Genomic DNA, 27,501 nt, shown 5'->3' with positions numbered 1-27,501 from the left:
TACAAACAAAAACATGAAGAAACGGAGGTGGTGCACGTGTGCATTACGCAAACAAAGAGAGCAGGATCAGATGTGGGGTCAGAGAGGTACTTAAGGTTCACCAGGACTCACAACAGACTCATCTGCAGGTCATCAACGGTCATGTGTGCATTGTTCTTACAACCATTCTTTAGATCTCATTAGCGGACAATAAAGAACACATGTTCATTTGGGAAATGGGGGTTCTAAATAATAAATGAACATTTCAGTGGTAATAATAGTTCACACATTCTGCATAAATCCATTTGGGACTGACTGTATGGATTATTTTGTATAGAACTCTGATGAATGGTAAAATCTCACAGGACAACAAACTGGTAGATTCTTTATTTTGTATTATGCACCACTGCCCCCTACTGGGCGGATAACAGAGCAGAAGTGAATTAATTCCTGTCCATCACAAAAGGGACTGACATGCTTGTCAAAGCAAATATTTTAAGCATCTTAGAAATAGAAGTGCATGTGGCAGTTTTCTCTTTTAAGTCACATGACAGACAGTCACATGACTCTACCAGATGGAGCACTTAGAATTACTTTGAAGGCTTATGGCTTGGGGAATTTAAGCCGCAAATATGCATTTTGATGGACTCAAAATGATGACAGGTTTTATTAGTATTTAATTTTTTTTTTACCTAGAGCTTGTAGGACAGCAGTAATGACAGCAGGACCACCATGGATGTGGAACTCCACGCTGTCTTCTCCTGTGAAGCTGTGAGGAGCTGATGACATAAGCAGAAGAATACGATAAGTTCTTTTGATTTTTAAGTTAGCCTGTGTCTAAGACTTTGATCCAGATAAAGCAAGGCTTGGACTTGTGACAGGAAGAAACTCAAGCCTCAATAAACGCTCTTAAGCTGGCAAAAAAAAAAGGGAACACCAAATAAAGTTTGAATTATGTTCTGAATTATGTGGCTCACCTGGAAACCAGAGGACAAGCCCACGGTCCAGCATTTCTCCGGAGAGGGGATCTGTGATGCTGCGCAACAGAGCAGTTCGTGGAGGAGGCAGGCGGTGCCCAGCCATACTCCTTAAAGCTGTCGCTGAGGCAGGGCCACTGACACGTACCACAGCTACGCCACACCTGCCATAACCTGATGACAGGGCAAAGATGGTGTCAGCGTCTGCCAGCCCACCCTGAACTCCACCGTACGTGGACAGGAGACGATGGAGAGAGGTGCGTCTACTGGATTTAAGGAGGACATAAATTATTAATTAGATATATTAGGCCACATCAGCAGTGAACGTCAACAATAAAAAAGACCTTCAGAGAACCTGAAAGCTACTGATTACTATGCCTCTAAAGGTTTACAAAAAACTATGCTCCTTGGAAAAAGTCAGTGTATAAACACCTTAAATATGTAGAATGATTTAACCTTACACTGGTTTCTAACAGATTAACAATAAAAAAAAAAATCCAAAAGGAATGTTGTGTTTTTGTTTTACATGTTTTAACAGAAGCTCTTCGTTTTCCAAAGGGCCTTAAGTCACATTTTATACAGATCAGACGCCTTAATCACGACATAAACAACATTTTATAACCAGAATGACTTTAAAAATGTTCGTAAAAGTTAAAAGTTTTAAACCAACTTTGTCCAAAGTCCGCGAATCACAGCTCTGCACACTCCACGATGGATGGACGATGGTCGAAACATAATTATGGAATAAATATAAACTATTAAATTATCACCTTTTTATCATTCAGACTTACAATTAGTCCTCATTATAATCTGTATTTATGGCTTTTTCGCCGTTCAGATAGTTTCTACTAAACGGACCAGGAAACCTAACCTTGCTATTACTGACACGAAGGTCAAATATTTAAATTATATCGGTTAAACTTTCATTAAAAATAAAAAATCGACCCGACTCGTCTCCTCTATTTGATATGTCGTCCATGCTGTTTTCATGTGTGAAAAATCTGAGCTCCTATTCGCTGAGAACCTGTCGATCAACAGGAAGTTCCGCCTACTGTGCATCAAATCATTCAGTCCGTAGCGTTATGCCAACGATAATTAGTTCCGTTATCCTTCTCAACACTGGGATGCGAAAGTTTGGGCAGCCTTGTTAATCTTCAAGATTTTCCTGTATAAATAGTTGGTTGTTACGATAAAACATTTGTAGTTAAATGTATCATAAAGGAGACACACACGTTAATATTTGAGAAGTCAAACAAAGTTGATAGGATTCACAGAACGATGCATTAATTAAAATTAGACAAGTGCATTAATTTGGGCACCACAAACAATAAATTAACTTAACATTTAGTAGATCCTCTTTTTGTAGAAATAACTGCCTCTAAAAGCTTCCTATAGCTTTCAATGAGAGTCTGGATTCTGGTTAACGGTATTTTGGCCCATTCTTCTTTACAAAACATCTCTAATTCATTCAGGTCTGATGGCTTCTGAGCATGGATAGTTCTCTTAAAGTCACACCACAGATGTTCAACAATATTCAGGTCTGGGGACTGAGATGGCCGTTCCAGTATGTTGTACTTACTCCTCTACATGAATGCCTTAGTAGATGCTGAGCAGTGTTTAGGGACGTTGTCTTGTTGACAGATCCAGCCCCGGTGCAGTTTCAGCTTTGTCACTGATCCCTGAACATTGGTCTCGAGAATCTGCTGATATTGAGTGGAATCCATGCGTCCCTCAACTTTAACAAGATTCCCAGTCCCTGCACTGGCCACACAGCCCACAGCATGATGGAACCACCACCATGTTTTACTGTAGGTAACGGGTGTTTTTCTTGGACTGCTGTGTTCTTTTTCCTCCATGCATAACACCCCTTGTTATGCCCAAATAACTCAGTTTTTGTTTCATCAGTCCACAGCACCTTATTCCAAAATGAAGCTGGCTTGTCCAAATGTGCTTCAGCGTACCTCAAGCAGCTTTGTTTGTGCTGTGGGTGGAGAAAAGGCTTCGTCTGCATCGTCTCTCACATACAGCATCTCCTTGTGTAAAGTAGTTTTGTTGATGGTTGAATGATGCACTCCATCATCATCTTACAGTAACTCCATCTGCAGCAAGATGATGTTGATAATTAAGATGACCACAAACACAATTTGCTTTCCTTTAACCCTCTGGAGGCAGGTGTTACAGATTTGCAACGTTAAAACCTTCCTACCAGGTTACTCCACGCACGTATTTCATGAGCATTTTTTAACTCAGAAGTACCCCTGAAGGACTTAGTTTTTCGTCCTTTTATCAAAACTTATTTTGAGCCTGAGAGGGTTAATCCCACTGTCAGAACATTCCATTCCATTCCATTTATTTGATAAAGCACATTTAAAAACAGCATGTGAGCTGACCAAAGTGCTGTACAGGGGTAAGAACATATAAGGTTAAACGAATAATTTAAAAGAATAAAACAACTAGAGCATAGCACAAAGAACCAACCAAGAGAAGTCAATAAAATCAGTAAAAGAACAGTGTAAATAAACCATCAATAAAATAGATCGGCAGTAAAAGCAAGGGAATAAAAGTAAGTCTTTAAGTGAGACTTAAAAACCCCAATGGAGGAGGAGAGTCTGATATTCAGCGGGAGATCATTCCAGAGTTTCGGAGCGCAGACAGAAAAAGCTCGTTCACCACGTTGACGGGGAATCTGTAGTAGGTGTAGGTCACCTGAACGGAGAGTCCTTCCTGGCACATAAGGAGCGAGTAACTCAGATATGTAAGGTGGTGCTAAGCCATTCAGCGCCTTAAAAACAAACAATAAAATTTGAACATGGTTCATTGTATCATTAGATTGTTGTGAAATAAGAAAAATAAAAACCTTCTGGCAATTTATGAAAATATTGTGTCTTTTTAATAAACCCAATTTACCTACAATTGTGTTTCTCTCACAGCATGCAGCCTTAATGTAAACAGGCCCTTAAATGGCTGAGTATAAAGTTTTAGTGTTTTCGTTCAACTTTACAACTAATGTATTTTCCTTTGTGTACTGGAGTAACTAACTCTAATATTAAGAGCACTGTGATTATCTTGACCTATATATTGTGTGAGCATGCACATAGGAGCACACGGCGTATAGATTTCATGTGCAGTGATGTGTGTTTCTTTACCCCGCTGCAGCGCCTTGCAGTTGTCAGCCCAGAGGGTGGTGAGTAAGCAGAATTTCTGCTCACACATGAGGTGTTTCTAAGTTGTGAGCCATATGAAGGGGAGGGCTGACAAGCTGCCTGTGCGGCTGCTGCTGCACAGAGAAACCAGGAGAGACTTTCTGAAGATAGACTGTGCACATGCAAAAAGGCATGACCTCAGGTCCTGACAGTAATCTTTAACCTGAGGTCTAAATAATTCATAGACCACTCTGTGTGTTCACAAAGTCTGACAGCTGCCATCTCACAGCTGCCAACAGTACACTATTAATAAAGACACAGATCTGATTACGGATTATGAGATTCACAGTCAGATACAGTGTATCAACTCCATCCATAAACCCTGATAAGTCATTTAGAGAAAATAGCAGAGAGCAAATATGATGTAGTCATGCAGGGGTTACGTGAAAGCAGCTTGTGGAACATTCCTTGGTGAAATAATGTGAAAACAGTACTGTGCTTGGTCAGCTGAGAGGTTCCCACTTGAACATCAATGAAAATGTAATCATCTGGGATATTTTTTGCATCAGTAAAATAGTCCCAGTCTCTTCCAGGAGGCACAGAGGAGCAGTGATCTACCTGATGCACTGCAGGTGTCACCTGTCTGCCTGGGAGGACTGGGGAGGACGGGAACATAGGCTGATAACATGAATGCACAAGTGGATTTCTATTTGTGGCATAAACCTAATGCCTGGCTGCTTGTGGAGGTCACTGAAGGGTAATGTTAATATATTTCACTGGAAGATGGAAACTCAAGGTCATGGGAGTTTCTAATGAGGTGTTAAAAGGTGGATTAATGTTTTCTGGTAGCAGCACGCTCCAAATCAGCAATTACATTTTTAATGAGATGATTCCTGAGTAACTGCACCTCTGTTTTTGTCAATCACCAGGCTGCTTTGTGAGCCAATGTAAAGTGCGTGTGTGTGTGTGAGATCCAGCCTCCTTCCCTCCCCTCCACCCCCCGGTCTTTGTCCCTCCTCCAGCAGTCGGAGGAGCTCTCTCCATCCGCACGTCCTGCTCCAGAGCACCGTCAGGATGGTCCGCCGTTGCACCGACAACCTTCACTTCACTTTCATTCTCTGTTAACCCTTCCCCCGGACTCTCACCGACCGCCCTTCCACACAGACACACACATGCTCTCTGAGATGCGATACCGCAGCACAATTTCCTGGAGAATATCTTCATCTTGTGTCGCTCCTCCTCGCTGATCGAGAGCAGCATGCACGACACGGGGACGGCGGCGGCGGGCACCGCGGCCGCCGGCGGGGCCACAAGCTCCGGCGACGGCTCCGAGAGCTCCCGGCACCGACACCGACCGCAGCAGGGAGACTCGGAGAGGCCAGACCCGGGCGCTGCCCCGCAGCAAAGCTCCTCAGGAGTCCTCGGTGAGTCTGCTAGCTCCGGACGGGGAGGTTTGCTATCGGAGGAGGAGAGGACAGGTGAAACGTGATGTTGGGAAGCATCACTCCTCCTTTGTTTCCCCCAGTCGTCCCATAAAAGATCAACTAATCTTCTTATATATTAGGATTTTGTTTATTGTGCATCATTTCACGTCAGCTTTTCCCATAAATACTGACGTTTTATCCTCTTCCCAGGAAGATGGCATCATTACGCACATCAGTGGCTAGTTTTGACCTTATTGCAGCCCATCAGGCTATCATCTGTCTTTATTATGTCGTCTTTGGTCTCACTATTGTTATGGGCCAGAATATCTGCTGCATAATATCCTAAACGCCTTCTAATAGTCTTAATTTGCTGCTAACTACCTTTTTTTTAATGAACAGTCATTCTACCTGGTAAACAAAAGCAGTGCTCTCTAAACTCTGACCAGACTAGACTGTTGGGACCAGTTTTCAGGACAGTTTAGGAGTGCATGTCAATTCAGGAAACCATGAATGTTTGTAGAAGCTTCTTTTATCTAGTTTTTTATTTAGCTTTGTGTGTTTTCTGATTTAGATGTAGCTAAAATGAAATTTAACACACATGCTTTCTATTTATTCCTAATACCACAGCCAGTGGGTTTGATTAGGGTCATATCAGAATCTAAGGATTTCACTGTGATTCTATTTTAGGACCAGATCAGAATATTAGCTCCGGTAGGGCGCCTTGACTGGATTATTTTTCCAGCATGCAGGGTGCAGAGGCAGCCTCTTTGCTCCCTGGGAGCACTGCTGCAGAGTGATGCAGTGGAGCAGTGGGCTGTCAGCAGCATGAGTGCTGCTCTCCACACTTGGTCGAGGTAACCTGAGCAGCCAGCGGCTGGCTGGAAGAGCAGACTGATGTCATCCTCTGGGTGTTTGAACGGGTCACGGACACTCTGGAGGGTCAGTGCAGTGAAGATTGGTTCAGTTATACACTGACTTTCTTTGCTAGAGGCAGTCGTGGAGCAAAGGGAAGGAGTGGGAGTTTGTTCTTGCTAGGTCTGAGACATAAAACAATTATGGATTTTGCACAAGTGTTCATGAATGCAAACATTTCTAACAACTGAGAAGTAGTGATCTAGAAAGGTTCGTTTACTGTTTTACTACAGCTGTATTCGCTCTTTGGGTAACTTACACATAAATAGAGGTGAACGCAGAAACCTAAACATCTTTACAGTCATGACTTGTTTGTTAAATCTCTAATAAACCATCTAGGGCTGCAACAAACGATTATTTGGATAATCGATGAATCGGATGGGGTCTCGACACGATTAATCGATTAATCGGATTACATGGGGAAATTTTTAAAAACTGCTAGGGAAATGTTATTTCTCTCCTTCCTTCACTTTATTAAACACAACATTATTAGAAAACAGTTCAATAGCAGAAAAACAACATGCCATCCCCTAAATTTTCTTATAAGGTGTATAGACAGAGACCCTAAGCTACACCTATCTGTGACCTAAAATGCTTGGTCCAAGTTAAACAGCTTAAGGGCAATTCTCATCTGTTTTGTTTGATCTCATCTGTAGACATTTATTAAAACTGGGGATGTCAAACAACAAATTTTTAAATGTAATTAAACATTGGCTGTGAATTAATCAAAATTGATCACTATTTCCAAAAATGACTGAAAAAATACCAAATAAAACAAAAACCCACCTTGTGATGATGCCCTGGGCAACTGCCATAAAGTCACATCAAGAAATGCTGCTGATCATTCCAATGATCCCAAATAGACTCACATTAGGCCACATGAAAGCAAATGAACCCAAAAATATATTAACCAGTGTATAACTGCACTCTCACACAACACGCCTGCAGCAACAGTTAGGACTCCTCCCTCCCTTTTAAAAGCGTTTTCGCTTCTGAGGACATTGTGGTTGTAAAACCACATGCTAGTAGTCTGGCCCCGGTATGATCAACCAGTTTCTGCGGGATGTGACGGCGGAACCGGTTCACAGCAGCGCAAGTCTACGGGAAAATCCCCCCAGTTCATCTAATAAGCGCCGCGCTCACGACTTTATAGACTTTTTTTTTTTACGAGCTTAGGGCATGTCTAGTTTGTGTAATAATCCGGGGCTTGGGTGAATCACTTTTGAAAAGTTTTTAACTTACCCGGACACAGAGCTCTCTCCTCCCTCGCTGATGATTCCGACATGCTTGCGTTTAAGATGCTGCATCACCACCGTAGTACTCCCGTGCCATGCTAAGTCTGACCTAAACGTTGCAGGTAACGAATGTCTTCTCCTGATTTAAATGAAAATGCTCCCGAACTTAAGAAGTTTTTTACTTTTTTGGGTCTCGCTGCTTCTGCCATGTTCCTCTTCCAAACACCTGCCGGCTCTCCCTCGCGCTGATCTGACTTGCTCCGGTCTGCGCGCAACGGCGGGCGGGCGGGGGGGCTTTTGGAAGAGTTGTGCGAGACAACGAATCGATGACGCAATTCGTTGCCAACACTTTTAGTAATCAATTTTCATCGAATTTATCGATTCGTTGTTGCAGCCCTAAAACCATCCATCTATCCGTCCATTTTTATTTGCTTCTCTGGGGTTGGGTCGCAGGGCTAGCAGAGAGGCCCAGACTTCCCTCTCCCTAGCCACTTGGGCCAGCTCTTTCAGGGAATCCCAAGACGTTCCCTGGTTAGCTGAGAGACATAGTCCCTCCAGTGTGTCCTGGGTCTTCCTTTAGGTCTCTGCCCGGTTGGACGTGCCCAGAAAACCTCACCAGGGAGGCATCCAGGAGGCATCCTGACCAGATGCCTGAGTCACCTCAACTGCCTCCTCTTGACGTGGAGGAGCAGTGGGTCTACTCCAAGCCCCTCCCGGATGACCGAGCTTCTCGCCCTGTCTCTGAGGGAGAGCTCAGACACCCTGCAGAGAAAACTCATTTTGTCCGCTTGTATCCACGATCGCGTTCTTTCGGTCACTACCCAAAGCTCGTGGCCATAGAGGGTAGGAACGTAGATCGCCTACTGGCTCCGGCTCAGCTCTCTTCACCACGAGAGATCAGTACAATGCCCACATCACCTAAGACCAATATTCCTGCCAATCTCGTGCTCCATCTTTCCCTCACTCGTGAACAAGACTCGGCTTACTTAAACTCCTCCACTTCAGGCAGGACCTTGTCCCTGACCTGGAGAAGGCCTTTTACCTGAAGACCCTGGTTTTGGATTTGGAGGAGTTGATTCTCATCCCAGATGCTTCACACTTGGCTACGAACCACTCCAGTGAAAGTTGGAGATCACGTTCTGATGAAGCCAGCAGGACCACATCATCAGCAAAAAGCAGAGGCCTAAATATTTAGGACACCAAAATGGATCCTGTCCACAAAGATCAGAACAGAATCAGTGACAAAGGGCAGCCTTGGCGGAGTCCAACTCTCCCCAGAAATGAGCCAGACTGTCAGTAATGTGGACCAAGCTCTAACGCTGACCATACAGGGGCCTACCAGTCCGTATCAAAGAGGCCTGCTGCCCCATACTCCTGGACTACCCCCCCAGGACTCCCTGAGGGATGCAGTTTAACGTCTTCTTGCGTGTTGCTTCTGCTTCATGCACATGACTCCCTTCATACATTTTTGCCATATTTTATTGCCAATAGAGACAGTTTTGTAAATGGTCCCCTTGTGTTAGATTATTGGATAATAAAAGCATCAAAGTGATTCTACTTTTAAATTTGTAGTAAAAGGATGTATAAGACTACAGTCTAGGAACATCGTAGTATCCCATAACTCCCCTCACACACGTCACCCAACGCAGCAGCAGGGTGACCATTCAGCTGAGACTTCGGTGGCAGCTTCGAAGGATTTTCTTTGGACCTTGCTCAATCGGCCCCGTTCCTCTTCCGTATTGTCCTAATCCTTCCACAGCAGACCGCGGCGACTTTGATCGTCCGTGCCACCTTCCTTTGTAGCTCAAACACTCACACAAGCTTTCGTTTCAAGGATTAATTAAGCGCTCGTCATTAGAAAATGCAACGTAAAAGTCACACCAATTAGAGCGTGCTCCCTCTGAGGCTGGCGTTGATAAGATTCGGTCTTGTACGAATGAGGTCATGCATTTTCTGGTTGCCCATCAGCCACTGCAGTTGTGTAATACATAAGGTGAGACAGTCTTTCTGGGGTGAAACACGGAACGTGTTCTGTTGGGCCCCAGAAAGGTCATTCCTCTGAATGTGAACCCCCCTTTTGGTTATGTTAAGCCTCAGAGTGCTACATGCAGAGCAGAAGCACGGGCAGATTTAGCTTTAACAGTCGTAGTCTGAAACCCTTTCTTCGCCCCTGCTCTGATCTGAGGATGCTGGATTTTTCTGAGGCAAAAGTAGGATTTATGGGTCAGTTTTCCTCCATGTAAACTTATTTACCTTTAAACACACTTTACAGTCTGCAGAATACATGAAGGGAATATATTAAGCAGGATTCTGCTCTTTCGGCCGGGGTCCATCTCTCTCTGTGCCTCGTAAGCAGCTTGAACCCTCACCTTAGCCTCTGACAGGTTTAGTCAGGTTCAGCGTCTCACTGGTTTCTTTAAATACAGCGGCGTGAGGGTGGCACTGAGAGGAAAAAGCATCACTCTGAACTTTCCAAAAGAAAAGCTGTTTTTCACAGCAGCGGACTGATGGAGCCACTGGTTTACGCCCTCCCACAGCCTCATAATTGAAGAGGCTTAGGAATGCTGTATGATAAACGCCAGCAGTGTGTCGTGTCTAATGACTCCCGGCCTAATGCTGCTCCTTACATCTGCCTCTTTGCCTACATCGCTGTAATTCAGTGTACAAACAGAAAGATGTTCTGCTCTCCTCCCATGGTGTAAGCGTCAAGCGGCGCATTAGCTGCACTTGAAGTGGAGGAAAACCATCTCTCAGTGGGGTGACCTTGCTGCTAGTGATATTTTATCTTTATTACCCCTGAGGTCAGACACACAGCTAACAGATTACTTTGGCAAACTAACTCGTGAGAAGGTGCAGCATTTTATACGGAACTTGGAAAACCATCAAATTATCTATAGTATTGGCTAAATAAATCATTTTATTAAATATAATGTGAGAAGTCATGGTCAATCTGTGACAATATTAATAGTTGCAACACGTTTTATTCTGAAAATGACCTTTGTGATTATGTAACATTAATCAGCTTATGGAAAAGTGATGCTCACTGATCGGAATCAGAGCTAATCTGACCTTATTAGGCGTATCATGTTCTGACTGTGGTCTCTGAGAGATAAACATGAATTGCATCTTCTTCATCCCTGTCAAACTGGTGTGTTTCTGTTCTGATTACAGCTGTAGCATCACAGCTGGCTGTCTACTGGATTTTAATGCCACAACATTCATAAACTGTTTCCGCTGAGTTCCAGAGAGAAGGCTGGTTTTTAAGATCTGTAGTCAACCAAGTGTTTCACCTCTGGGATCCCAGCTTCACCGGCTCTCTCTTTGAGTAGATTTGGTTTAATTGAAATGGTTAGGGTGCATAAAAAGCAATTAAGCACCTTTTACGTATAAGGCCCTGTCCACATGTGTCATCCACACGAAAACGGATCTTTTTAAAAACTCCGGCCAAAGTGAAGATCTGCGTTTTCTCCGTTTTGGGTGTCTGCGTGTGGACGGACAAAACCGGAGTTTTAAGGTCCGCAACGTCACTTTCCGCGACAAAAAAATGCTGACATCACGTGTGCGACCTGTGTTTACACTAGCCGGCATCATGGATGCCCTCAGAGCTGCGCTTTGTCACTACCCGATCCATCAATGGTCCAAGCGCTTTTTGCTTGTTTGTTTTTGCAAGCGGAATTACTGCTCCTTGCGGAAGACCACAGACGAAGGACGAGGTTAAGAACGGGGGAAGTACTGCCGCCTACAGGTCTGGCATGTCCTTAACAACGTATTTATCCGGGTACGTGAAGACAGTTATTTTTTTAAACGCGGTGGTGTGGATGCAAGTTTTTGGAGGGGCGGATATTCGTTTTAAAAAACCCCGGCTACGTGTGGACTAGGCCTAAGTTAAATTGAATATGAAACCATTTTCAGTTCAGTTTGGTTTAAAAAAGAATGGCCATAAAGCATCTGGCTTAGAAAAGATCTTACAGTCATGGTATTCTGATTGAACTGGTTTTGTCAGGACCCTTTTAGATGTGACACACTGAGCCTGATCACTTTAGTTTTTTATGACGTAGGTGATGTTAGGCTCCCACTTGAGGTCCTGGGCGATTGTGGTGTCCAGGAAGCGACATGTCCACCATTGTGATGGGAGTGTCAGACAGGGTTGTGTGTGTGGGGATTGGGGGGGGGGGGGGGGGGGGGTTGCTGTGTGCTACCAGGACACCAGCCGTTCCACCTCCCTTCTGTAGGCAGACTCATCCCCATCAGAGATGAGTAAGATGACGGGGGTGTCGTCTGCAAACTTGATAAGCGTGACAGAGTCGTGGTTGGATTGTGATATATATCGTGTTGCCAGATTATTTTCTATACACACCCCTATCAGAAATAATCAACCAACTTTAATTACAGTAAAAATGATCATCTGAGCTATTTAGCTCCACAGATTTGAAATCTTGAACAGCTCTGAGGCAGTTGTGGAGGTAAAACAAGTCTAATCAGAAATAGCAAGGCATTGTACTCATTCTCTACGTGTTTTGGGGCCCCTACTTACTCATCTACCTTATCTTTGTATTAATAATTGCACTTTTTTGGTAAATTGCCTCCTCAAGATTTTAAGGAACCTCAAATAAACTGCATTCTTTTTGTCGCTCTGCAGCTTTTCAGATGCTTATAATCAGTCAATAAATATGCAGACATGTTTCAGAAGGCATAGAAACTTCCCTGAGTTGTTGTAAATATTTAGCCTTGCCAGCCTTGATTCACCTGCCCTAAATTTTCAGTTTTTGATGTTTTTATTATATAATCCGTAATGCCTCTTTGCCTCTACAGCCTATGCTCCTAAATCCCTCTTTTGTGCCCTCTGGAAGTTTACACTTTTTCATTTATAGCCATGAAGATTATCAAACTTTACACAGAAAATTATATTTCACACTCCAGAGAGAGAAGTGCTGCTGGTGTTGCCCATCTCCTGCTTTATGTGAAACATTTATCTTTGATACCTGGTCTCATATTTCTGTAATTGAAGGATTCAGGGGCCAGCTTGCGCTTTTGGGAGGAAAAAGTCAGACTAAAGTGGGTTCTGTCACTTTGTCCCTTACTTTCTGTGTCAAGACCGGTCAAGACTCACTCGGTGTGGATTTATTTATTTTTTCTTGGCTGCTAAGCACACCTTGAGAAATACAGTGACTATGGAGAAGAATGCTGTTTTTAGGTCTGGTAGAAGGGAATTGCTCCACATTAGCTGTTCTGCTAGCTCCCCCTTCAAAAATAAGCTAAATGGCCATAAAGTGTGTGGCGTTTGCTGTGGAGCTTATAAATGGACATATTAGGTTGGAACAGAGACCGTCGATGAGAAGCAGGGGAGTTTTAAATCACACAGCGTCTCTGTCTTCTGCCATTCTTTGTTCGCTTCTAATACCCTCATGTGACTCGTTTGGTTTGGGCTGTTTTCTCAGATTTGTTTGGAAGAGGCGCAATCAATCCTCACTATCTTGCCTTTATTACTCTCTGAAGCTGGATAAAGTCCAAAGTAAGACTTCTGTCTAAAGCAATGCTATTTGTTTGACTGCAGATTTCCTGTGATTAGACTGTGTTACCTGCAGATTGCTCCTTTTGCTGGTTTTCGCTCCATCTCAGGCATTTAGAAAAGGTTGGCTACTTGTTCGTTTAGATTTACCCCACCAAAGGGTTCTTAGGGTTGTCTTATTTTATAGGTCTTTTTTTTTCTCCTTGCAGTGTAAAATAGACGTAGGAAGAACATTCTCCTACTGAATTCATTCTCATCTTCCCCAGATACATCAATCACTAGGACACAGGGGCATTTTTATGGCTCTGTCCTCCTTGCTGGTCTTTAATACACCCATAGATTTCACCTTCAAACCACATCCAAGGAGCGAAGGATCAACTACATCTTTCATAAGTGGCGCACTTTTTGGATATTGCATCAACTAAATCTAATATAACAAGAGCATATAAGCTGTGGAAAGGTTCATAATTAATGCATGTTTGGCTTTCTGTAACAAAGACTAACATTTAAAAAACAGCTGCAAATGAAAACTATGCATTATATGAGCTATAAGATACTTACACACACACACACACACACACACACACACACACACACACACACACACACACACACACACACACACACACACACATTGTTGATGTATATAATAATTTAAATATAACAGCAGAGGGCGTTGGCGTGCATACTTATTTTTTTTAGTTTTTACTCATTAAACCTGTAAAAGCATTGATTGGCACTCCAGTCTTATGCTCTAAATATTACGCTTTAATTGAGAGTAATTTACAAGCTCAAGGTGTGTATTTGCATGTTTCACATCTGGTTTTAGGAGCTCAAACCTGGCAGCAGCACCAGGATTCACTCGGCAGTGAATCAATAGCAAAAGGGTGCTTTTGTACTTGTCTATTTCCTGGTTTGTCCCAGCTTTTGATAAAAAAAGTTTCTGAATGTGGGTCATATTTAGTTACGGCTCAAATGGACCATTTTGTTTCCTTGAAAGTTTCAGCTTTTATGGACTTTTCTCAAATTTCTCTCATTTCATCTACGTGCGGCTTTGCTTGAAATCACATATTTGAACAGAAAAACAAGATTTTGTGCAGCTTCTGCTCATTTTCATTCACAACAGAATGTTTCCTGATGATGCCTGATAAAACCTAGCTGTCACAGAGCATAAACAAAGTTCAACACTCATATTTGCATTTATTTAAAAAGGTAGGCATTTTCACTTCCTCTTCCACCTTCTTCTTTTTTACTCGATTTAAAGTACAAAACTGAATTTGGTTTCTGTACCTGACATTAATCTGAATCATACCTCCTACTGAGCTGTGATTTCAGTAAAATCATCTTCAGCACGACTTCATTTGCTTTAGTTGTTAGCCCAAGTTTGATCTCATTTTAATTTCATTACATGTATTCCTGCTACCAACCTTTTAACGTCTCCTGTGGAAACCAGAGCTAAGTAAACCAGGATGAATCGTTTTAACATTTTCTGTTGTTTTAAACGGCGCACGGCCTGGCATTGAGTTAGGAAGGAAAGATGAGAGATTTTTTAGTAATGTACAGTAACCAGCGGCTCCTCTGGTGTATCGATCAGACTCTGAGCCTCCTGCACGTTTCCTGTACAGCAATAGAAAACATCAGCTCATCTAGTCTTCAGGCTGAATTACTGCAGCTGGATCCATTTTCTGCTCAGGTCATTTCCTGTTCTGTTGTAGTGCGCAGGATTGTTTCTGATAAAGAAATACCAATTTTTACCTGATGCTAAGTGAACAGTACCAAAGAGCATTATTATTGTTATTATTATTGTTTTTCTATACCTGAACGATCAGGGCAAAATAGATACATGCAAAAATGATGCTTAGGTTATTATATATATATATATTTTATCTTAACAGGTAGGCTCGTTTGTGTTGAAGCTACAGACGTGGACCAAATTTTTGGTACCATTCGATCAATGAAAGAAAAACCCATGACACTGAATCTGACAAAAGTAATAATAAATAAAAATTCTATGAAATTTAACTAATAAAAGTCAGACATTGCTTTTCAACCATGCTACAAAGGAAATAATAATAATAATAAAAAAATAAAACTTAGGGAACAGGCCTGGACAAAAATGATGGTACACCTGGAAAAGACTGAAAATAATGTGACCAAAGGGACGTGTTAATTCCAGGTGTGTCCACTAATTAGCATCACGTGCGTCTACATCACAGGTTTCTCTTGCTTGAGGTAAAATGGCAGTTTTGCTCCTCCTCGTAACCATTCCACATCTTTTTAGGTCATGTTGTTTTTGCCCAAATTGACCAAATGTTCATTTTAATTAGCAACATTTATTCATTTTCAGATCAACTTCTAGTATTTCACATCTCTTTAGATAATTCATATTATTTTGTTTGGCATTTGGTCTTTTGGCAGGTGTGAAAAAAATCTGCAAGTAAAGACAGTTTTAAAAATGGAAGTGTTAATCATTATTTATTTGGGCAGCAGTAGCTCAGGAGGTAGAGCAGGTTGCACAGCAGTCGTAGGGTTGTAGGACCAATCCAGGCTTCTACTGTCGTGTCCTTTGGCAAGACACTGAACCCACCTTGCATGCTGGTGGTGGGTGAAGGGACCAGAGGCGCCTGTGCTCGGCAGCCTCACCTCGCCTCAGTCAGTGCACTCCAGGGCAGCTGTGACTATGATATAGCTCATCACCACCAGTGTGTGAATGTGTGTGTGAATGGATGAATGATTCGCTGCAGTGTGAAGCGCTTTGGAGTTCTCTGACTCTTAAAGGAGCTTTCCAAGTGCGGTTATTCACCATCATTTATCTTTTATTTTCGTCAATCAAAAAAAAGCAGCGAATGAACAAAAGGAAATTATAGATTAAACCAAGATATGGTGTGACTATAGCCTAGAAATCTAGAGAGACCGAAAAGCAAAAGGAATTTGTTCTGCAGGTCTGTCTAGCCACGCTCCATAGGAGCCTCAGCAGGCCCGAACAGTCTTGTGTCTTGCCAATCACAGCACTCTTATCAGTTTGGTGGGCGGGATGTTACTGCAACAGAGCGACACTAAGATGGTGCTGGCTTGTTTGAAAACGGCTTTGGCATCATCTTTGGATCATTTAAACTTTGGCTTTTCTTTGAGTCAAGAGCAGATAGAGGCATTTAAGCCCTTTTTTTTGTAGAAAAAATATCTATTTGCATCTTCTTCGACAGAGTATGGCGGACTTTCCTGTTGGCTGACATCCATAGCGGTGAGTATGTCATGTTGTTTGTTGTCCAATAGCATGCAGAGACAGTTTGACAGACAGCTGTAGCTTCCACCACATGTCTGTGGGTCATACACAGATTATTTATGCACATATATATAGGATGGCTCGCCAGGCTAGTCTGACCACTCTTTGCCTTCAAAACAACACCAGATCTTCTAGCTACACTTGCACAGTTGTTGAAGGAAGTGGACAGGTAGGTTGTTCCAAACATGTTGGAGAACTAACCATAGATCCTCTCTGGATGTGGGCTTCCTCACATCTCTCTGTCTCTTCATGTAATCCCAGACACACTCCATGATGTTGAGATCAGGGCTTTGTGGGGACCAGAACATCTCTTCCAGGACTTCTTCTTCTCCTTTACACTGAAGATAGGTCTTAAATGTGTGGTTGCCTGAAAACCCACTTTTTAAATGTTTATTTCTGATTATAATCGGGCACTGTGAGTTTTTCATGCAGGCTGAACATGAAAATAGTCTCCTACACCTATCTCCTGCATTAGCTTTTAATAGATAATAGATGGTGAAGCTCTAGGATTTGAAAATTCTCAGATCTACATCACACTGTGACATAGATCACATTAATGGACTCGCCCATCTTGACTCAAGACGGGGAAGGCTGTTGTTTAAATGTTCAGTAATCAGCAACTTCACCTCATGGCAGGCTTGTGGTTTTTGTGGAGATAAAACATCCATGTTGCAAGTCAGTGGTGGTTGCGTTGCTGTTATCCAATCAGTGGCGAGATGTCCAAATATCAGGGAATAAGATTCCAAATCCTGCGATATTATGCTCTCCTGTGATGTCACAGACTTGTACCTTCTGAAACATTGGTTTGTGGGCTTTTTTGTGCCCTGAGCAAGACATGTAGGGCATTCATTCCTACATTCCTGCTTAAAACCTTTTTCACAATATATGTGTCTCATTTTGGGAAATATATTTCTGATTTGACAGCTAAAATCCCTCATTGGGTCACTAGCAGGTACTTTTTTCTTGCTTATTTCTTATCATTTATTGAGTCTGGTTTCAGCTTCATGTTGATCTCTGATGTGACTGTTGGATTGCTTTTCTTATCTACCATAAAATCTCTCTTTTTAAAAATCAGCTATCCATCTTCTAATCAGGGCAGAAATGTTCTGAGAGACTCTTAGCTTACTCGGCACAGAGAGACGAGTAAACTGGATCCTTTTGTTCTGTGTTAATCAGAAAACTCTTTTCTTTTTGGCAGTTGCTCACTTCTCAACAAGAAGGCCTCTATTCATTACCTTTATTCATCATTGCCACTCGCTTATTCATAATTCATAATCCACCAGCATGACAATGCTCAATTCAGCTGGTTAGATAACCAGTCTGTGGGGTTTTGTGTGAAGTAAGATTTTGCTTTAATAGGGCCTAAAACCGGCTATTTCTGACCCTTATTACTAGACTGAATGGCATGTTACATTATTTTCCTCATTTAACCTCAGCTTTATGAAACACCTGACAGCTCAGTCTGCACTTTTTTTTGTTTTCACAGAGATAACTCACTCTAATTTACCAGCTGACCTTAAATACTCCATCAATTAGCCTATTGGGCAGCAAGAAATGCGCAGTGGGAAACAAAGGCAGCAGATTTATTGAGTCTATGGTTGGTAGCACAGAAAAAATGATGCAAAGGATAGAAAGAAGATGGGAGCGGGGTAGGGTGTTCTACTGTGGGGGCACCATAGATCTTCTCTCCTTACGTCCCCTGGCCTCGTCCTTTTCTTGGCTCTCAGCCACGGGTGTCTTTTATGCCACATGCAATCATTGTTACTTTGAAGGCAAGAACGAGTTCCTATTATGCATCTTGCCACCGTTAATGAGGATACCAGAGTCCTGACATCCAAGAACATTGGCATCTTTATTCACTTTGTCACAAAGATTGGATAGACACCTCACATCTTATCTGCACATTATTTAGTCTCAGTTTTATTTAGTGATGAGTTAGTCTACTTAACTCTGGTTTTGCCACTTATGGTGTAGATTAAATTATTTAAGTTTGTACCTCCCTGTGGGTGACGCATAGGATAGAGCGATAGAGTGCCAAACAAGCTAGAGCGCTGTGATTGGTCCACCAAACCGTCAGAGTGCTGTGATTAGCCCACCAAACTGATAGAGCGCTGTGATTGGCCCACCAAACTGATAGAGCGCTGTGATTGGCCCACCAAACTGATAGAGCGCTGTGATTGGCCCACCAAACTGATAGAGCGCTGTGATTGGCCCACCAAACCGATGACAATCTGATGACTTGGTCTTAAAGACAAAAACAAACAAAAACAAAAACAGTTGTTACTTGTTATTTTTGATATATGATCAGTTTCACATGCAGGCAGAATGTGAAAATAGTCTTCTACCCCATTTCCTGCATTAGCGACCAATAGAAAATAAACGAGAAAACGCTTGAATTAGAAAAGTCTAAAAGATCTACGTCGTCGTCGTCGTCGTCATCTTCCTCCGCTTATCCGGGTCTGGGTCGCGGGGGTAGCATCCCAACTAGGGAGCTCCAGACCATCCTCTCCCCGGCTTCCTCAACCAGCTCCTCCGGCAGGACCCCAAGGCCTTCCCGGACCGGATTGGAGATGTAACCTCTCCAACGTGTCCTGGGTCAACCCGGGGACCTCCTGCCGGCAGGACATGCCCAAAACACCTCCCCAGGGAGGTGTCCAGGAGGCATCCTGACCAGATGCCCAAACCACCTCAACTGACTCCTTTCGATCCGGAGGAGCAGCGGTTCTACTCCGAGTCCCTCCCGAATGTCGAGCTCCTCACCCTATCTCTAAGGCTGAGCCCGGCCACCCTACGGAGGAAACTCATTTCGGCCGCTTGTATTTGTGATCTCGTTCTTTCGGTCATTACCCAAAGCTCATGACCATAGGTGAGGATTGGGACGTAGATCAACCAGTGAAACAAGAGCCTGGCTTTCTGGCTCAGCTCCCTCTTCACCACGACAGATCAGCTCAGCGCCCGCATCACTGCAGAGGCTGAACCAATCCACCTGTCGATCTCCCGACCTCTCCTACCCTCACTCGTGAGCAAGACCCCGAGATACTTAAACTCCTCCACTTGAGGTAGGACCTCTCCCCCGACCCGGAGTTGGCAAGCCACCCTTTTCTGGTCGAGAACCATGGTCCATGGTAAAAGATCTACGTTACACTGAAAATTAACATTCATGAACTCATCTTGGCTCGCGACAGGGGAGGCGCTTCATTTAGTGTCCAGGAGACAGCATCACATATCTCAGCTAGTAGCAGCTAACCGTTAGCATGAGCAACTCCACCACACAGCAGAACTCCTGCTGGCTTGTGTTATTTGTGGAGATAAAACAATGTTGTATCGAACAGTCAGTAAATCCAGCCGTTTTGTGTCCCCCCACTTATCCAGCTAACTTCTACTTCCTGAAACAAGAGCACCAGAGCTTTTTATTCAGCAGACACACTCACAAGGCATTCATTCATACTACAGTTTACTGCTAATTTATGTGAATGAGCACTGTAAAGTTTTATAACTAACCATAGGTGACGTAAGATAACGGCTTCACCAAGAATAAAAAAATTACAGAACAGTTGCATAGATTTCCCCAAATCCCAGTTTTATTAAACCTAATAAACCGGAACACAGGAAAAGAATAAATCACAAAATCTTTGCAGTTGATCAGAATTACTTCCTTAAAAAAATGCTAAACAGGGAACCAGAGATCAGCAGAGAAGGATGTTGTTACCCTAATTTCAGAACTTCTGCATAAATTCTGAAAATTGTTCTTCCTGTTAGCATTAATGAACAGTTTTGACAGGACATTTTATCACTTGGCTAAATATTCTGTTTAATTGGTTGGATAAATTAGCCTAATTTGCATCAAAGTGTTTGTTTATAGGGCTAGAAAATGAAATCAGATGACACAACATCAGAGAAATCAATGCAGGTTCTGGGAGTAAACATCTTGGATTAACTGTAGACTTGATTTAGTCAGTGGTTTTAAAAAATATGGAAACTAAGAGAACTGCAGACTCTTCAAGGTACAACCTTTAGAGCTGTAAGATTATTAAATTAAATAAAAATGTAGCTAGCTAATTCTTGTAAAATTAACTCCTCATTTCAATTGAAATCTCTCCTTATTCTGCCTTCCCCAGGATTCATTGATTTCCCTCTTTCCTATTCTCACACACTCTCTCTTTCTTTGCATTTTTAAATTACAATAGTCTATTTTTGCTGATTGAAACATGTTTTTGATCACTTTTTTAAAATCTTTTTTTATTTTAAAAATGTTTAGTTTTTGTGAAGCACCTCGTGATTTTTATCTTGAGAGGCGCTATAGAAAGTATCCTTTTCTTTCTTTTCTTTTTTCTTTATTAGTCACCCTGTGGGGTTCTAGAACTCAGTGATTCACCTGCGTGTTTTCGATTTTTGTCATTAACAGGCTTCTACTGAATATGTTGACACTTTAAGGACGTAGCTTGACCATTTGGGTTTAGAAACAATGTGCAAATGCCCAGCAGCCACACTTACCCCAGAGAAAGTACTTGTTTTTGCCCAAACATACTAATTTACTGCTGAGGGGTTGGTCATGGAAACCTTGAACATTCTGTGAAATAAGACAAACCTAGGAGCACAAGGAGAGAGAAACAGGGCTAAAGAGATCGCAAGCTAGAACAGATATTAAAGGAAACCTGCAGAATCCCACTAACGCATCGCATTGTCTTGACAGTGTCAGTTTCTTGAAAAATAAAGTGGATTGTTTACAGTTAGTTGTACACATGTAGCACATAGTAAGAAACTTTTTGTTTAGGCTTAAGCATCTTTCTGCATGACCCCGAATGTCCTGGATCTACAACACGGGCCTCAACCATGAGGCGTTGATAGAAGTGGAGGGGAAATTCGGCTTCTTCAACCGTGCTTTCAACTGGAACCACAACAGCTACAGGCCAGTACAGCAAGTGCAGACTGATGCAAAGACATCAGTGTCCAGGAAACCACTGCTACCTGAATTTGATTAGATGTTTCAGGCATTACTCCCCTTTATAAAGTTGTTTAATCTCCTGACAGCTGGATCAAGACAGAACTGTGTCAAATGAGCAACAGCTTGATTCTTCAGCCATCATAGACAATAAAATTCCAGTAACAAATCTGGGAAAAACATAATTCTGCTTATCCAAAGTTTTATCCTGGAGGTAACTAGCCTGACAAGCCTTCCTATTTATGTTTGTTTATTTATTTGGCAGACGCTTTTATCCAAAACAACGTACAACTGTTAACCTATAGGGGATGTTGTGATCTGTGGGGGAAGCCGGAGTACCTGGAGGAAACTCACGCTTGCATGGGGAGAACATTCAACTCCATGCAGAAAGGCCGCAGCTGGGTTTTGAACCTGCAACCTTTTCGCTGCAAGACAACAGTGCTAACAACTGCTCTACCATGCAACCCAGTCTGACCACGACCAATAAACAGAGCTCGTTCACAGGGTGGAATTTACAGTTGCCTGTCACCGTCTTTGCACGGACAGCTCTAGGACCAAACAGAGCAACAAACAACGTGACGTATTCATCGCTATGGAAATCAGTCAGTGGGGAAGTCCGCCATACACCGTCAAAGAAGACAGAAAAGCAAGTACATCCTGTCTGCTCATGTCTCAAACAAAGTTTGTCTAGATCGTCCAAAGTTGATGCCAAAGCTGTTTTTAACGAGTGCTGTCCCTGAACTCACGCCATCTTTGTAGTTTTTCTCCGTCATACCTTTGGTGCTAACTCTCTGTAGTGATAAATATGAATTTACATCTATATCTATCATATGTGGTGGGGACTTAGCTTGTCTTCGTCGTTCATGATTTTATATTAAATAACTCGGGGCACCACCCAGTTTTGTCTGTGTGAACTGGGACACTGGATTTAATATTTATCTTCTTCTCAATGTAATCGGTCTCAAAGTTAACACCACATTTTAATCCAAAGGATGACTTCTTGACAGAATGGGCCGCTTATTCCCAAGAATTGCTAGACAGTGATCAGGCGTTATTTACGTTTTGTGAATTTATTACAAAATCAGTTAATACATTGACAAAAGGACCAAACACAGCTTGTAGTTTCATGCATGGAATTAAGAAAATTGTTAACCCAAAGCTTTATGGCAGTGATAGGAAATAACTGATCCGTAATGAAAGTGGAAATTCGGTAACACCTGGATTATAGAAAATATTAGGAATATTTTCACTAAGGAGAACAAGTGAGTGTGTGTGTGTGTGTGTGTGTGTGTGTGTGTGTGTGTGTGTTCCTATGGGTGTAGGAATTCAGGAGTTTGTGTGTGTGTGTGTGTGTGAATAAGGATTCGTGTGCAGCAGAGAAAGAAGATAAATCTTGAAAGATAAACGATAATTTGGATCCAAAATAACAAGCCATAAAAGTTTGTCTGAATTCACTAATCGGGCTTAGCAGGAAAAGTCAGCCAGATGAAAATGATTTACAGACCTGCTTTCTATCGCCGGGATGGTGGCCAGTGGCTCCAACCGCGTTGGGTTCCTGGCTCGTGGCCTTTTTGGATTAAATGTCACTGGCTCCCTGTTCGGTCAACGTTGGTCTTGAAAGGAGAGGATGTGGTAATCCTCGATAGTGGCTTGACTTTTCGGTTCCTTCACCTCTGCAGCCTCGAAACGTGGAATTCAGATTGCGGGCCCAAATTATTCCAAAACGGAGCCGAATCATCAAACTGTGTTCCAAATTGCTTTTACTTTTAATGACTCGAGAACACGCAGACTTCCAGTTTCACGTAGGAAGTCTAAACAATACAAACGGAGTTGCTTCTAAGTTTTTTTGTAACTTTTGAGAGCTAATTACTGTAGCATAGTAAATCTACATAACTAGATTTACTACATAACGCTGTGCTATTCTTTGTTAGATTCTGAGAAAGATCAAACAAAGTAGCAAATGAAACTTATATCATGTATCGATATCCACGGATATCTATAGTCGATAGAAGTTCATACACCAACTGGCTTGGTCTATATTTAATCCAAAGATTAATATTTAACTTAAGAGATTTAATTAATAGCAAAATTTATTTATTAAATCAGAAGATTTTAAGAAATCTTTGCTCGTTCAATGACCAAATGTACACCACTCTGTTTCATTTCAAAGAAGAGTCAGGTTTAAAAAGTTATGAATTTATTACTAACAATTTAAAGATGACAATTTAAAAGACAGTTCATAAATGACACTTTATAACAGCTTTGATATTAAAATTTGGTATTGAAGCAACCTGTGTCTGGGTGGAACTAAAATGAAATGTGTGGGTTTGGATGTGTGAATGTAATCTCAGGAGGTTTCTATCAGAGAGAGAAACACATTCTGGGTGAAAGAGTTGTTTTGCAGCTAAGTAAATTATTTCTTAATAAGAACAGGCATTCCAGACGCAATCTGTGTTCTACCTCACAGTTCAGACGACCCTCTGAGTGGATCCGGAGGTCAAGGGAGGATGTTGTCAGCCTCTGGGTACTCGGTCCGGTAGAGAAGACCCGAGTGGTACCGACTCTCTGGTTCTAGAGTTGCCGCAGGCACACAGGTGTTGAGTTTGCATCTCAAATTAACTCTGAAGGAGTTTGCATCAGCTGGTTGCAGATGGTGGTTTGGTGGAGCAATTCTATCAGCGTGACAGAACAGATTAGTGGTGGCTTCGAGCGGCCGTCTCGATCCTCTGGGACTCTCGTGCCACGGAGAGATTTTGGTGAGCTCAAGAACTGAACTTGAACCGAGGAGTTTTGGTTTTAAACCATTAAACCTCAGGACGCGCCCTCTCAGAGATAGAAAGCTTTGGTTGTTATGGAGCAAAGACATGTGAATGCAGTTACCTTTAACCCTGATGTCTGTGTCCTGCATGGTGTGTATAAGTGCACATGACCTTATTGTCCCTGTTAAACATTACTGATTATCATAAATAATTATTATTTTTAACCAAAGAATAATAATTCATTTCAGTAATTAAATACATTTATAATGAACCATGATGATTATTTATGAACCTTGTAATAGGACAGTGAAAAGAGTTTATTAAAAATTTATCTTTTAAATCTTGAAGTGCCCATCTTGCAGACGGAACAGCAGTCAGATAAAAGGCAGTCAGATTAAAGATGGTTTACAGCAGACTTTGTGTCTCCTGTGATGGATAATCTGTAAATAGAAGTACAGCCAGGACAGCTCGACCTAGCTCAGGAAGTGTGACCTTTGGGTCACAATTGAGGCCATTCATGTCGCTACATTACTTTAAAGCACTGGGGTCTGCTGGATCAGAAGGAAAACAGCCCGCAGGGAATGAGCTTAAGGTGTCCTTTGTTCTTAAACTGCCGCCACGAGGTTCTGATGGGTACTTATATAACCTTTTGGACATGCCCACCTGTATCTTACTCAAAAACCAATGAAGGGCACTGTGGCTCTTCCAAATAAACTCTACCTTCTTCAAGATGGAAAATCCATGATCACAATTTAACACAGTTATTCATATAAAGCCTCAAAAAGTATTACTTTAGCATCAAAGTATTACTTTAAATGGGAAAGAATAAAATTAGTGTCTTAAAACTGAACAGTTTTACCATTAGCATGAATTTTAACTGGAGAAACACCAAATGACAGAGGTTTAACATAAAGGAAAACACAAAACAAACAGTTTAGGTCTGTGGCTGATAAGATTTTAACTTGGAGCACCTTGATTTCTATTTTAAGGGTGAACAACCTAAACACCTTCTTTGATTATAAACACAAAAATACCAGGGTTTTGATAAAAGCGAGATCCTGGAATCTTCCAGAATGACCCTTGAGAAGTTTTATGAGCACCGGCCTGGGGGGAAGCCAGTTATTGGCAGGTTGAGATAAGACAGACCAAGTCCTGATAATGTCCAGCTTAACAAGTCACTTGGTAAAATTTACGTTCCTGGGAGAAAAATGTAGGGGTTAACCAGAATGCTCAACTGTGGGCCAGTTTCAAATTCCCCTTTTTATTTCCTTCTGCTGAATGTGAAAGAACCCTTTGTGTGACAATGTTATTGTTCTTTTCCGTGTAAATCTATACAAAGTTAACCTGAGGATATAAAACGTGGATTTCTGCTACATATTCCAAAGTCTCCCTACAATGTTGGAGCGCTGTGACTGGCTGGACTTAAATTTGTTCAGGCGAATAGTTGATCTGCTGAGGCTACAATAGAGCTTGGCTAGACCAACCTGCGGAGCCAAATCTTTATCTACAGCAGGTTTGTCTAGATTTCTAAGCTAGGAGGTAACCGGTGCAGAAGGGAATCCCAGACATCCCTCTGGTATCCCTTCATTGAGCAGAAAGGTCACGGCTGGAAGACACCAACAGAGCCACATCATCTGCAAATGGCAGAATGAGACACTGCTTCCCAAGCCACACGCCCTCATCTCCATGATCACTTGTTGTGATCCTGGTCAGGAACATCACACTTTTGAAATCAGAGGGAAATTACTTACCTTTTCAAAAATCCTGCCTGACCCCCTGTGGCGATGGAAAAAGGTTTGAGGTGTATCCATCAGCAAATGGAAGACTCTAAGGCCTTTGGTGCAATCTGAACTGCAAAGTGCTTTGCTACCACATCAGAGAGTGTTAAACCAAGTTTATTTGTAATATAAATTATTCCCTCTCGCCTCTTCCTGTTTCTAGATTGAAGGCTTCATTCATCAAAGCTCCATGTGCCTGATGTGGTGACAAATACCTCTTGAGACAGCCTGACTGCGTGCAAAGGCGGGAAAGCCGAGAAAGACGTTAAAAGAAGGAAAGAGGAGCAGATTTTTGCTTGGAGGAAATGAAATGAGGATTTAGGAGAGCGAAAGCGGCAGGGAGGGTAGTGGAATAAACAAGTTAAGAGGAAAGAGAGATCAACGGGGCTGAGTTGAAAAGAAAAAGGATATTCAGGATGGAGTGCTCTGCTGCATATATTCTTTAAAACACATCTTGGTTTACAGCTGCCGGTAAAAAGCAAAGGATACAATGTTGAATTGCCTTGTGTATGTGTTATCTCTGCAAACGTATGCGGTCTGTGCATTCACCTTTCATCGGGGGCATGTAGTGAAGTGGCTGTTGCTGCGAGCGCTACAGTCAGTCCGTGTTTCTAAAGCAAGATAAAAGCAGGAGGGACGTAAAAGGAAAGGTGGGCTATTGTTGGAGTTTCTCCCCTCAGGTCCTGCAGGCAGAAGTTACAGAATCCTTGGCTGGATTCGCTCCACCCTCACAAGTGTCTTGCTTATGTAAGATGTTTCAGCGGCATGACTAGATTTTAAACGTCGGTATGCATTTTTTGCACCTGTTTGAAGGCAGCTCAGGATTCTAGTGCTAGTTTTCATACCTGTCTGTGTTGTAACAGAAGTGTGCTTGTGTCTGCATCTTTGACCAGTGTTGGTGTTGACACATGGAGAGTCGCAGACAGATTTGAATGTCTGCAGCAGGATCTGATGGGTTGTGTGTGGGCTTGTCTGTTAGGGGACGTCAACACACAGCTGGTGGAGAGAAGGATTCTAGGAAAGAAAATTATTGGGTGTTGGAACTTAATTAGTCTCTGTCTCAATTACTAATCTTTCCTTTAGGTCGGGGTTATTTGTTTGCTTCACACACTTGGCAGATGTAATAGTGGAACCCATATCTTTATCCTCCTTCACCATCCCTTTATTAAAAAGGCAAAATAAGAGCCGATCTTTAAATTGGCCTTGACAGGAAATATAACCTGACGCCAAACATGACAGATTCCATTTCTGGACAAAAACTAGAAATGATCTACATCATATCAATGATGTCACTAGACAGGACAGTCAGGACTTATCTTTTCTCTTTAATTATACTTAAATGGTAAATAGCCTGTATTTGTATAGTGCCTTCTAGGGTTATACAACTCCCCAAGGCGCTTCACAACACAATCAGTCATCCACCCATGCACACACACATTCAAACGCTTGTGATGATGAGCTACATCTTAGCCACAGCTGCCCTGGGGCACACTGACAGAGCTGAAGCTGGCGCCACCGGATCCTCCGACCACCACCAGCAGGCAATGTGGGTTAAGTGTC

At 42.3% G+C, this 27,501-nt stretch overlaps 2 protein-coding genes across 4 annotated transcripts in view; one reads left to right on the top strand and one right to left on the bottom strand.

The window, feature by feature from the left end:
• gtpbp3 (GTP binding protein 3, mitochondrial) overlaps positions 1 to 1,944 on the bottom strand; it is a 29,524-nt gene extending 27,580 nt beyond the window's left edge. The window contains exons 1-3 of one of the 2 annotated variants that reach the window (XM_015970907.3): positions 1,627 to 1,944; positions 957 to 1,222; positions 672 to 758 (exon numbers count right to left, since the gene is read on the bottom strand). In XM_015970907.3, coding sequence (XP_015826393.3) covers positions 672 to 758; positions 957 to 1,222; positions 1,627 to 1,691 — 418 coding nt within the window. In that variant the 5' untranslated portion in view covers positions 1,692 to 1,944. The remainder of the gene's footprint in view (positions 1 to 671; positions 759 to 956; positions 1,223 to 1,626) is intronic. The other variant, XM_054752171.2, reaches the window with a different exon arrangement.
• A 3,186-nt stretch (positions 1,945 to 5,130) lies between these two features.
• ano8b (anoctamin 8b) overlaps positions 5,131 to 27,501 on the top strand; it is a 41,293-nt gene continuing 18,922 nt past the window's right edge. For both annotated transcript variants that reach the window (XR_001573836.3, XM_015970905.3), the window contains exon 1: positions 5,131 to 5,523. Coding sequence is in view for 1 of the 2 variants with exons in the window: in XM_015970905.3 (XP_015826391.3) it covers positions 5,358 to 5,523 (166 nt within the window). In the remaining variant the exon portion in view is untranslated. The remainder of the gene's footprint in view (positions 5,524 to 27,501) is intronic.

Source organism: Nothobranchius furzeri, chromosome 8, assembly GCF_043380555.1.
Source record: "Nothobranchius furzeri strain GRZ-AD chromosome 8, NfurGRZ-RIMD1, whole genome shotgun sequence".
Taxonomy (NCBI): domain Eukaryota; kingdom Metazoa; phylum Chordata; class Actinopteri; order Cyprinodontiformes; family Nothobranchiidae; genus Nothobranchius; species Nothobranchius furzeri.
The sequence above is the reverse complement of the archived record's forward strand: the minus strand, read 5'-3'. Positions and strand labels throughout refer to the sequence as shown.